Source organism: Physeter macrocephalus, chromosome 4, assembly GCF_002837175.3.
Source record: "Physeter macrocephalus isolate SW-GA chromosome 4, ASM283717v5, whole genome shotgun sequence".
Classification (NCBI taxonomy): domain Eukaryota; kingdom Metazoa; phylum Chordata; class Mammalia; order Artiodactyla; family Physeteridae; genus Physeter; species Physeter macrocephalus.
Window position 1 is genome coordinate 70587072 of NC_041217.1, and position 12794 is coordinate 70599865.

At 41.1% G+C, this 12794-nt stretch overlaps 1 protein-coding gene across 1 annotated transcript; it reads right to left on the minus strand.

Moving 5' to 3' along the window:
* Positions 1 to 1109: 1109 nt before the first annotated feature.
* Positions 1110 to 4881, minus strand: LOC102989428 (T-cell surface glycoprotein CD1b-2-like). Its single transcript, XM_024116101.3, has 6 exons — positions 4821 to 4881; positions 4302 to 4568; positions 3343 to 3621; positions 2844 to 3122; positions 2266 to 2359; positions 1110 to 1363 (listed from the first exon to the last, which is right to left on the minus strand). The coding sequence occupies exons 1-6, from the start codon at positions 4879 to 4881 to the stop codon at positions 1342 to 1344; spliced, it is 1002 nt and encodes a 333-aa protein (XP_023971869.1). The 3' UTR covers positions 1110 to 1341.
* Positions 4882 to 12794: the final 7913 nt, after the last annotated feature.

Consider the following 12794-nt stretch of genomic DNA (forward strand, 5'->3'; position numbering starts at 1 on the left):
TTTCATACCTGAATGCTGTACATCTATTTTGGATTGTATATTGTGTTTGTGTATTTATGCTTTGGTTCATAGTAACTTCTCATGCTATGGAATTATTTACATTAAACACAAACAGTAAATTAAAAATAAAAAAAAATATATATATATATACACCCAAATGCTCCCCTCTTCCTCCTTCCTACTCTTTTAATTAAATGAGTTTGGATTTTTTAATGAGGTTTCTAGAAAACTGTGGAATAAGCAAAAGAATCAATAAACATAAAGTCAACAATATAACTGACTTGATAAACCACAGATATCAAAGTCCCTGAGAGCAAGAAAATCCCTCTTGAGTCTTTGCTTGAATATTTAACAACCTATCTGCACTATTACCCCTCACACATCCTGCCTCTCATGCATTCTCACTGGAAAATGAGAAACAGGATCCTTTTCTGATTACTCTTTAGATGTAGACGATAGTTATAATATGGGCAGAAGTGGTTTTCTCCAGAGGAGTTCAGGGCAGAAACAAGGAGAGCGCAATATTTTTTGCTATGTGAGAATATCTCAGTAACAGGAAAATCTAGAATATCAACTAAAGAGGAAAAAAAGGAAGGAGATAATTTTGAAAAAAAAAAGACCATTAACGTGGCAGTTATAGCAACTTAGATTATTTTATTAAACAAACACATATGCAAGTGAGAGATCTTGCCTGGGATCCATCTAGAGCAAGCCTTTCTCTCAAGGAACTTTTAAGTAGAAAGAAAAAAAAAAAACAAAAAGAACTGCAATGTTGTGGGTACAGAGTAATGTGGATCTCAGCATGACACCACACAAGGGAGGGTTACTTTCACGGTAACACTAAAGAAGGCTTCCTGGAGAAAGAAGCTGCTCAGCTGGCCCTCATGGTTAGAAAATCATCCAAGCAGAGACAGAGATATTATGTTAAAATTGTTCAGCATCTCTGCAAATACAATTATCTCGGCATAATTATAGTTAGCTCACTTTAACAAATGATATTTCAGCAGAATCACAAAAAAAGAGTTCAAATAAGAAGCCAAAGGGATGTCACTGTTAAGTCATGGACATCATTTCACTTATTCCGAGGTACATGTTTTCTCACCTCACATCTATGAAATCTGAGTGGATCTTACTATTGATATTGTCTCATAATAACAATTTTTAATTATTTTTCTGCTAGTGTATAAATTATGATTTATCTTAAAAACTATGGGCACTCTGATTTGTCCAAATCTGATGATTATTTGATGAAATATGATGAGATTGACTCCTGGGCTGACAAATTGAGTTTCTGGACTCCTGGTTACTGATCCCAAATGGAAATGGAGACACGGTGAGGGCTCATGAGATATTCCGATAGGACCTGTTAAGATCACAAGCAAAAAATTATTCTACATAAGAGATATTTGTATACCATGTTCATAGCAGCATTATTCACAATAGCCAGAAGGTAGAATCAACCCAAATGTCCATTGACAGATGAACGGATAAACAAAACAGCCTTAAAAAGGAAAGAAATTCTAATACGTGCCACCACATGATGAATTATGAGGACATTATCTTAAGTGGAGTAAGCCAGTCACAGAAAGACAAATAGTGATGATTCCACTTATCTGAGGTACCTAGAGTAATCAGATTCATATAGACAGAAAGTAGCATGGTGGTTGCCAGGGACTAGGGGATCAAGGAATGGGGAATGTGGTTTAATGGGCCGAGTTTTAGTTTACAAGATAAAAAAAGTTCTAGAGATGGGTTGCACAAAATGTGAATGTACTTAATACTACTAAACTGTACGTTTAAAAATGGCTAATGCAGTAAGTTTTTAAGTCATGTATATTTTACCACAATTTTTTAAAAATAGATTTATCAGGACTTCCCTGGTGGCGCAGTGGATAAGACTCTGTGCTCCCAATGCAGCAGGCCTGGGTTCAATCCCTGGTCAGGGAACTGGATCCCACACGCATGCCGCAACTAAGAGTTTGCATGTCACAACTAAGGAACCCATGAGCAACAACTGGGGAGCCCACCTGCCTCAATTAAGGAATCCACGTGCTGCAACTAAGGAGCCCACCTGCTGCAACTAAGACCTGGCACAACCAAATAAATAAATAAATATATTTTTTAAATAGATTTACCTAAAGATGGGAGTGGGGAAGAAAAGGGAAAGGGTCTGCTGGAAATATTGAGGCTAAAATATGTAATAGATAAAATGGAGGGAAAGAGTGAGAGGACGCACAAAAAGAAAGATTAAAAAGGAAAACTCACCAGCGCCTCAAAAACCATAATGCAAGACATATCAAAAGGACCAAGGAGGGCACTAATATTGCCAAAAATATCAAGCTGACGGAGGTGGGGTAACCTGGCAATTGGGAGAGGAAACAGGGATGTCACTTCAAACCCATTCTCTGGTTCTCCTGGCTTTGTTACCCACCTGAGTGTCAGCACCACCATTACCTGTTTCTGATGCACAGGCATCTGTGATTCTCTCTCTCATGTTCCTGGATATCATATATTCACAGCCACCCTTTGTCTCTCCCTCTTACCCCATCCCACCCAGTCTATAAGTCCTTCGTTCTTATCTCTTCTATACCTTAGATCATCTATTTTCATTCCTCTTGGAACTGTAGTCCCAGGAATAAATCTCAACCACTGTCTCTCTGTCTCTTTTCCTCTGTCTGACTCTCTGTCTCTATCTCTCTCCTTCCCTCTCTCCATTCCTTTCTCCCCCCCCCACCCCGTCCCTCCCTATCTCATCCATCAAATCCCTCCCTTTTCCCAGTCCCTCCCTCTGTGCTTGAGGACCATCTCCTCCCATTCCCAGCTGGGACTCAGTCCTTACTCACCCCAGTAGAGGATGATGTCCTGGTCTCCTAGACTGCTGTGCTTCACTCGGCAACTGAGGCCAGTCTCCTCCCCAGCCGTCACATCCAGGGTTACTCGGAGATACCAAGTCCCGTCAGCATTGGGCACAACATCACCTTGCTGAGTGCCAGGCATCTCCTGCTCGCCCCTCATCCACATCACCCACACGGGTTTCGGGTAGAATCCTGAGACATGGCACACCAGCAGCAGACGGCCAGGCCCAGGACTGGGGCCACTGGACAGCCAGGCCTCGGGCTTCACTGGGGCAGGAAGGGGCAGGGAAACTGTCAGATTATGACTCTAATCTAGAGCATAGGCATTCAGAAACCCACAAGTTTGGACAGTGACCTCTTCTACTCCTATGGGAACCAAATCATTTATTGATTAAGCCCCTCTCTCCTTAGGTACCTCCGACTCTTGAATTTAAAGAAGGTGGCAGGACGTGAAATAGAAAAGTCTTGTGAAGAGAAAAGAACTAACCTTGCCTCTGTAGTTCGTCCTTCCCTGCATCGAGGACACCAAGGAGAAACCGAGGGCAGGTTTCTGAGAGGAGCGTCTCTATGATACCCCAGAGGCCTTGGTACTGAGTGACAAGTGCACAGAAGTGCTGCGCCCTGCTGCCACCCTCTGGTTCAGGTGCACATGAATGATTCTTAATGCTCACGAAATCCAGTCCTCCTAAAGCTCCCCTCAAAAAGCTTCCTATGGACTTCCCAGAATGCAGCTCACAGCCTGTTATGCCCTGGATCACATAGGGGTCTGGATACAAGGAAAACAGGGACAAAGTTACTAAAAAGCAAACAAGAAAGAAAGGTATGGGGAAAGGACATGGGGCTTTGGATTTGGGGGGTGGGAGAAAGGTTTGAGATGTGAGATGACTCAAAAACCAATTGCAGTATTCGGAGCCTTTTCAGAAAGGAGAGCATTGGGGAGAGGTATGCATGTCATAAATGGTGGGGATGGGCTGTTGTAAGGCTGTAGGGTGGGCATGAGGGGAGAAGGGGAGCAGCATGTGATGGAATCAGCCGTGCAGCATTCCAGGGTGAAGGGGAGAGTTACATTGAGAGAAGGGATCAGGCAGGAGATGCTTGAGGAGACGGATTGGAGGAGGAGGAAGTTACACTTCCGTTCACTCAGGCACAGAGTGGAGAAGTGAGGGCTTTGTCCTTGGGGTTAGAGAGAAGCCAGTTATGCACAAACCAACCAGGAGATGGTTACAAAGGGGGACCTTCATTTATCACACAGGAGTGCAAGAAACAGGAAGAATCTGGGATACTTGGTGGAGGTGTGGAGTCAGAGTTGGAGACTACTCTGGAGAAGTGTGTGCATGCAGTTGGGTAAAGTGGGAGGACGGGACCAAGATCCAAGAGAGTTAGTAGCCTTAACCAGGAGAGAGAAAAACCATTGAGAATCTCCCCGGAGCAGAGAACTGTACTCACATTCAACCTGGAATTTACTGACATAGTCCTGCACTTTCTGAGTGAATCTAATGAAGTAGGCTCGGAATAGGTCCTCCAGCTTAATCATCTCCTCATCGCTGAAGTTGCCCTTGGACCAGGGCTTCAGGAAAATGGCAGTGCCCGAGTCACTGTCCCAGCCATGAATCTGAATATCATCCAACCAGCCTGAGGCTTGATTTCGTGCCCAGGTGCTGTTGGCAAAGGTCAAAATCTGGATAATATGGTAAGAGGTTGGACCCTGGAAGGCTGTGGGTGGTGGAAGGATAAGAAGAGTGAGGAGAAAGAGAATCAGGATGAAATGATAAAGAACCCAGAGTCTGAACAACAACACAGAGCCTAAGACATTTGCCTGCCCCAAGGCTTCTAGCTCCATCCCCAACCTCCAGAATGGGGGGAGAGGGCTGGAGACAGGAGGGCCCTGACCCTTAGTGATAGGTGCAGCATGCTTTCATCCAGACCCCCTGCACCTGTTCTGGGAGCTGCCAGAGTTACTCTTACCGTCCTCATTGTCACCACCTGGGACGATAACTGCTAGCAATAGAAGTGGCAGAAGCAGCATTTCATTGGGAAGTAGGACGTCTGACTCTCAGAGCTGGTGTTTGATCTCTGATTTCAGCAAACCTTTTTCTCAGTACTCTATAGTGACTTCCTCGCTCTTCTAACTGACAAATCTCTTCCTCACCCACACTGCACGTCACAGAAATACTGTGTCTTCCACAGCTCTGTGCTCCCACCTGCCTCTCATTTCCGCTCCAGCCCTTGACTTGTAGATTTTTTTTTAATGTCTCTGGCTTCCAGCTGTTCTCCTTGACCTCAGCTTCCTTCATATTTCTTACTTCGGAAAAGCTCCCGTGTGATGTTAAAAGGTTATTTCACCTCCCCAATCCTTTATTTCCACATCTGTTAAATAAGAGGGTAATATTAAACAATTGCTCTGCTTCCAGTCTCTTTTAATCTAGAAGAATTCCCTTGGTTTATACACCCAGCTGGACCTCCCTCCTCACTGGCCCTTTCCTCTGGCACTTTGTCATTACCTCTTCCCAGCGTTCTCAATGGCCCCTCTTTCTTATCTCATCCCTCATAACTTTCCTCTCTAACCCACATTGTGGTTGCTGAATGTGGGTGTGTGTTGACAGTCATTTACATGCAGGCAAAGCATTTAAATCACTGCTTTATCGTATTTGATTCTGGGCCCCAAATGCCAGAATTAAATATGATAAATACTGCAGTTTATATTCTGAGCAAAATTCTCTTACACCATAGCAATTTTTGAAGTTGAAAATTACATTTGCTACTGGTATATGAACATCTTTTCTGTAGTTCTTGACCTTTGGGGCTTTCAGTAACACATCTTCATGAGACAAGTAAAACTTCAGGAGTTATGTGTGGCTCCAGCCCAAGTCAAAGATAATTTTTGTCGTAGGTAATAGGACCTCCTTCTTCTTTTGTATTATTTTATAATCTCGATCTACATTTTGGTCTTTCCTATCACCAAATAAAGCATTGCTAGGTGAGCAAGTAGCCTGGCATTTTTTCACCAAAAGTTCAAAGATGTTTGTCCTAAGATGTTATCTCTTATCTTCTCTTTGTATGTTCTTTCATTTTTTAGCAATATATTTAGCATTAACTGAGTGAAACAATTGCACTCTAAGCAATATGTTAGCATTAAGGAAAATTCTTGGATTTCTCCACTCAGGAAAAAAATTCCAAATTTGCAGATATGTATCATCTAGCAGAAATGTGATTGTAAAACATCTTAAGTGTAAGAGGTTTTCACTAATTGATCCTATTTACATAGACAAGAAAATGCAAAATGCGCAATGTAACATTCTTTATTCCTGGGAACAAATCAGAATAGACTTCATTTAAGATTATCACTGACTAATTGTAAGCTCCAGAATAACTCTCCAAATTCCAAAGTATTCAAGTTTGAACAATATTCACTGAATCCAGTACATAATATAATCTAATCCACTTTTTGTGTAACGGCCACAGACAACAACAGAGACAATATTAACTGCCTGTACATCATGACATTGTATCATTTTTTTCTTTGTAAGCTTTGAGTTTGGGGTAGGACACCCAAGATTCAGTTTATACGATGTACTGTACATTCACTGGCAAGAACAAATCTTAAGAACTTGGTGATGTGCAGCCATAATGAGTAGATTAATTCTCTCACACAGCAAATACAGCACTGACAGTGTGTGACAGCAAAAGAGGGGTGCAGGTAGCCTTGGAAAGAATACCAAATGGATCAATGTGAGTGCCCACAATACCTTGGTGTATATTCACAGAGAGACATGATCTGGGAATTGAAAAGCACCAGAGAAAGGGAGATTCTGAGAACTCCAGCCCCCATTTCAGGGAGTCCGACAATGGAAAAGTGCACTTGTGCTCTTCATACCGTTGTTGCTATCACCATTATTATCCCCTGCTTGGCTGAAACTTGACTAAAGGTACTGAAACACTCACTGGGACATGAAGATGATAGACGGGAAGAGGGGCACTGAGAACTTAATTTTTACACAAGCCACTTCACACTAATACTATAAAGAGCCGCCAAAACAAAAGCCTGGGTGGAAACAAGTATTTCAAAATCCCAATTATTCCAATCAGGAGGCTCAGAAGAAAAGGTCCTGCCTTTATTGGTGAAAAGTAGAGTGAGAGGATAGGGTTGAAAATGTGAAAATTTACCTCTGATTTCCCTAAGTTCCCTGCAAAAATAAATACAACAAATATCCTAAGTCTACTCCAAAAGCAAGGAAGACACACATCAGGCCCAGAAGTAAGATTTCTGCAGGACGACAGAGGACCTCCCACTGAAGTACAAGGCAGCTGCCCAAGTGAGCTGGTATCTAACGGTTGCCTGAGAGCTGCTACTGTGTGCAATCCTATACAGTCTGAGTGGTGGTCACAGTAGCTAAGATTATTAAAGTTAAATACAAATGGAGCCTGGATTTAAGAATTTCCTGAACAGACAAAAACGTTTAAGCCATGTAAAAACACTAAATCCAGCTTATTTCATGAATGTAAGTGAAGCTCAACCTAGGTTATTTTTTGTAAATGGCTCTGACAATCATAAAAGAGACATAAGTCATCTTCCTAAAAATGGCATGAGGTTATCATTTTTAACCAATCCCCTGCCATCTGGAAACCTCCACTGTAAGAACCAATCATTGTAAAAATTAATAACCTCCTCATTTTTCCTCTGTAAGCCGTTCTATAATTTCATGCTCCCGAGCTTTGAATTTGAAAGCTCCCAGTTTGTGAACTGTTTTTATATGTACAGTAAACTCTTACTAAATATTACTTATTGATTTGGTGGTTTTAATTTTGCTATTTCTGGATTTTTGACAAGATGTTAAACTAAAGAGAGAAAACTGAAGCAAATGAGTAGCCTGTGGTATTACTTCTGTTTTTAATTTTGTGATTTTAACCAAGTGCTAATAGTTAACAATAGACCCAAAAATGACACGTATATTTTGACCTACTTATTTGTTTATGCACGCATTCATTTTTTTAACAAGTATTTATTGAGTGCCTACTGTTTGCATCTGTAGTAGCTCTGAACTACCTCTTCACCATTCAAATTGTCATCGCCCATCCTACCTTGTCCCAAAATCGGAAGTGAGTTCACAGACTTCCTTTTAGCTGCGGAAACTTGCTTAGCTTAGTCTCGTCCAGGATCCACAGATACTTTTTTTCTTTTTAATAAATTTATTTATTTTATTTATTTATTTTTGGCTGCACTGGGTCTTCATTGCTGCTCACGGGCTTTCTCTAGTTGCAGCAAGCGGGGGCTACTATTCGTTGTGGTGCGCGGGCTTCTCATTGCGGTGGCTTCTCTTGTTGCAGAGCACGGGCTCTAGGCATGCGGGCTTCAGTAGTTGTGGCACGTGGGCTCAGTAGTTGTGGCTCGCAGGATCCAGAGTGCAGGCTCAGCAGCTGTGGTGCACGGGCCCAGCTGCTCCGCGGCATGTGGGATCTTCCCGGACCAGGGCTCGAACCCTCATCCCCTGCATTGGCAGGCGGGCTCTCAATCACTGCACCACCAGGGAAGCCCCAGGGTCCATAGATTCTTAAGTGTTGGAGAAAACCTCAAAGTTGATCTGTAAGGGACATCTTTTCAGTGAAAATTTACCTGCTTCCCCAGTTACTTGTACACGGAGACATTTAAACTTCTGAGACAGACTGATTGGCAAACCCACTGCATTTTTACCTTATTGACCATTCAATCCAAACTGGATGATTTGGGGTTTCAGTTTTTTGGTTTTTTTTTTTTATGACATTGTTCCTGTGCATTTACTTTTCTTCTTGCTGTTCTCTATCTTTTAAGAGTGCATAGAGTGAGGTCCATATGATCCTTATAGCTGAATAACAGATACACATTCAGGTAAATCTGGATTTCAAATTCTAGTATCAAATTCTATTTTATCGTTTGCTTGCATCTGCTATTGATGAGGAAACTTCTGCCAGTCTATTTGTTAGTACTTTGCAGGCAATTTTTTCTCTCTAAAAGTTTTCCATCTTTTCTTCCATTCTTTTATAATGGAACATCTTAGACTCTGGAGTTTCATATTATAGTGTGAGTATCTCATAATTGCTTATTCATTTTTTTTACTGAGGTGAAACATAACAAAAAATTAACCATTTTAAAGTGTACAATTCAGTGGCATGTAGTACATTACTATGTTGTGCAACCACCAGCTCTAACAACTTCCACAACATTTTTATCACCCCAAAAATATCCCATACCCATTAAGTAATCATCACCTTCCATTTCTCCTTCACCTAAGACCCCTACTAGCCAATAATCTTCTTTCTGGATTTACCTATTCGGAATACTTCATATAAATGGAATCATGCATTGTGTGTCCTTTAGTGTCTGGTTTCTTTCACTTAGCATATGGTTTTGGGGTTACGTCAAAGTTGCATTATGTATTACTCCTTTGTTCCTTTTTTGGCTGAATAATAGTCCATTGTAAGTATATGCCACGTTTTGTTTATTCATTCATTAATGAAAGGACATTTATGTGTTTCCTCCTATTTACTATTCACTATTCACCATTGTGAATAGTGCTTCTATGTACATCCATGTACAAATATTTGTTTGAACATCTATATTCAACCGTCATGGGTGTTACACCTAGAAGTGGAATTGCTGAGTCAAATGGTTACCTCAGTGTTCAACTTTGAGTAACATCCTAACAGATTTCCATAGCACCTGTACAGTTGTACATTCCCACAAGCAATATGTGAGGGATGGAATTCTAGATAGATAAACAGATAGATAGAGGGATAGGCACATACTATATTAGAAGTAAAAACTATTATTTTAAAGTATGTATTATTAACTACTTAAAAATAAACTAATAATAGAGTATGTTTTAAATATTTTTGCATTTCTCCTTAACACTTGACTTAGTAGAAGAAAGCTATATTTTCGCATCTGCTTCCAAATACAATCTGATGCAACTTTACATGTCATATAGTCTCTGGAAAACAATGTACACTAAAATATAACATCTTGATATTGTTATAAAAATAGCTTTGAACTCGTGGACCCTCAGAAAGGGTTACAGAAATCCACACGTATCCCTGAAAACACCCTGAGAACAACTGGCCTAGAGCTGGTACTTCTTTAGGTGATATGTAAAGGTATCACATCTTCTTTCTAAGTTAGAGTATTTCTAAAAAAGATACATTCTCCTAAATAACTATCTCATTACCCTGAGATAACCAAAGACAGAATAAGTACTTGATTCTTTCCATATATTGAGAGAATGAATTGTTTATACAGCTTCCAATGAGTTCGTTTTTGCATTATGGCATACTCATGAATTTCAGCATATTAGAAATGCTTGAATATATCCTAACTATTGTTTTTCTTGAGGCTCAAATTGTCCCATCTGTGACATGGGATCCTTTCAAGCCAGTTGCTTATGAATTCTTTCAACATGCCTTTATCGTTGAGCTTTCCTTTACCTTCTGGCATGGCAAAGTTGTTCCAGACTCTTGTAGAAACTTCCTGCCCCAAACTAGAAATTAGCCATTTCTCCAAGGTGCTTTGCTTCCTTTTAGTGGGAAAATATTATGTGGAAGCCATAATCTGAGTCCTAAGTCTTGGTTTCTGGGCTTTTTAAGTGACCAGGACCTTTTTTTTTTAAGGCTAAATATCATGATTTTATATTTATACTTTTAATTCTAGTTTAAAACTACAGAGTTTTACTCATCTGTCTCACATCAACTTCTCTTCTCCCACACAGAAAATCCTTGTTCCCCATGAATCAACAAAATTATGTATTCACCTAACCCTACTGTACAATATACTCTATACTATCCACCTATCCCACTATACACTGTATCTCACTGGACTATACACACATAATAGTCTTAGAATAACAATAAAAACACTACCAGCAACAATATAATTTTTGGTAATTTAAGATTTGTTTTCTTGGGCTTCCCTGGTGGCGCAGTGGTTGAGAGTCCGCCTGCAGATGCAGGGGACACGGGTTCGTGCCCCGGTCCGGGAGGATCCCACATGCCGCGGAGCGCCTGGGCCCATGAGCCATGGCCGCTGAGCCTGCGCGTCCAGAGCCTGTGCTCTGCAACGGGAGAGGCCACAGCAGTGAGAGGCCCGCGTACCACAAAGAAAAAAAAAAAAAAAAAAAAAAAAAAAAAAAGATTTGTTTTCTTATCCTACAGTATATCCCCTGGAGACAAGCAAATTTCTATGCTTTACAGTCACTTGAAATCGGCCCTGACTTCTGGTGTGTCACAAACTTTGTAAGTGGTTAAGTTCCTTGTTGCATTTTGCTTTAATTTTTAGGAATTGAAACTCTTGTTTGTTTGCTTTATAATGTTATGAAATGTCTACATGCAGCAGGACATCCTGAATGTCAGAGTAACAAGCTCAGCAAATCCTTTCTCCAAATATCAATGATAATACTGGACAAAATTTTCAAAATAATCCATTTCAGAATTCTGGAAAAATGACCAAAGGCATACAACAGATTGAGAAGTGCTTATTCAAGAAGAACTACTTGAACTTCAGCAAGAACTATGGGGACAAATTAACATGGGGCTATTCCCATACTTCCCTTGACTTGGTGATGCCGTAGGCTGAGGACCAGTAGTCTTTTTTTTTTTTTTTTTTTTTTTGCGGTACGCGGGCCTCTCACTGTTGTGGCCTCTGTGGAGCACAGGCTCCGGACGCGCAGGCTCAGCGACCATGGCTCACGGGCCCAGCCGCTCCGTGGCATGTGGGATCCTCCCGGGCCGGGGCACGAACCCACATAGGCGAACTCTCAACCACTGCGCCGCCAGGGAAGCCCTGAGGACCAGTAGTCTTGCTGTCACCAGAAGGGTACACCTGATTTAGAACTCCATAGAGAGACCCATGCCCAGGGAGGATGTAGAAAACAGTAACAGTTGGTGGCAAAAATCAAAGGTCAACATTACAGCTGCCTGAGGCTGCAATGATGGTTGAGGCAAAGAAGAGACCAAACAAAATTTAACAGACACCTGGGAAGTGAGACAGCCATAGTGGACTTTGATAAGTTCCCACTTATTCCCAAAGGTTTGGAAGCTGCACACAAACTAAGGAGAGACCAAAAAGGACCACAGTTAACTACTTCTCCCCCACCAAACATGACAACTTGCGCAAAGAAAAAGTAGAAGCCAGGGTAGATCTGTAAACTGCTTGAATGGTAAATGTGTGCTCCAGTCCACACATGTCTCCTCAGTAAAATGTGGAAGCCTTACTGATTAAAATGTAAAGGCACTACCTCTGATTAATCATTGGCTACCACTAAGCTGTTTTGACTTAAGAATGACTCTTAGAAGAATGACTCCTAGAATGACTAGGAAGGAGAAAGAAAGGGGAGACAGGAAGGGTGACAGAAAGATAATAGAAGGACAGAGGGAGAGAAGGAGGAGGAGGAGGAGAAAAGAAGGAAGAAAGGAAAGAAAAGATATCTTTTAAAAATGAGCAGAGACATCAGCATTCTGGCTGCAGGGCAGCCAGAATCTACAGAATTAGTCCAGGCAGGTAACTAAACAAAATACACAAACAAAAAAACACAAAAAGTAAAGCAAACAAAACAGTGATGGCTGGATTTGAAGAGCCTCAAACAAGAAACAAACCATATGACCAGCAAAGAGTGGATGGTTAAAAAAACAAAATACAGTATATACATACATGGAATTCTGTTCAGTAATAAAAAGGAATAGACTGCTAATACACTGATAAACAACATGGGTGACTTATAACCATATGCTGGAGCAGGGAAAGGGCAAATACAAAGAGTACATACAGGGGAAGAGATCAAGGTGGCAGAGTAGGAGAACGCTGAGCTCACCTCCCCCCAAGAACACATTGAAAATACATCTACATGTGGAGCAGTTCTCACTGAAAACAAATTGGAGATGGGCAGAAAGACTCTTCTACAACCAAAGCTGTAAAAC

What these genes read in the sequence shown, in the direction of transcription:
- LOC102989428 (XM_024116101.3), bottom strand. Translation starts at nt 4,881, where the DNA reads ATGCTGCTTCTGCCACTTCTATTGCTAGCAGTTATCGTCCCAGGTGGT. An exon ending in AGGTGGTGACAATGAGGACG is followed by an intron (nt 4,569 to 4,820) that starts GTAAGAGTAACT and finishes CACCACCCACAG; the next exon opens with CCTTCCAGGGTCCAACCTCT. An exon ending in CAGTAAATTCCAGGTTGAAT is followed by an intron (nt 3,622 to 4,301) that starts GTGAGTACAGTT and finishes CCTTGTATCCAG; the next exon opens with ACCCCTATGTGATCCAGGGC.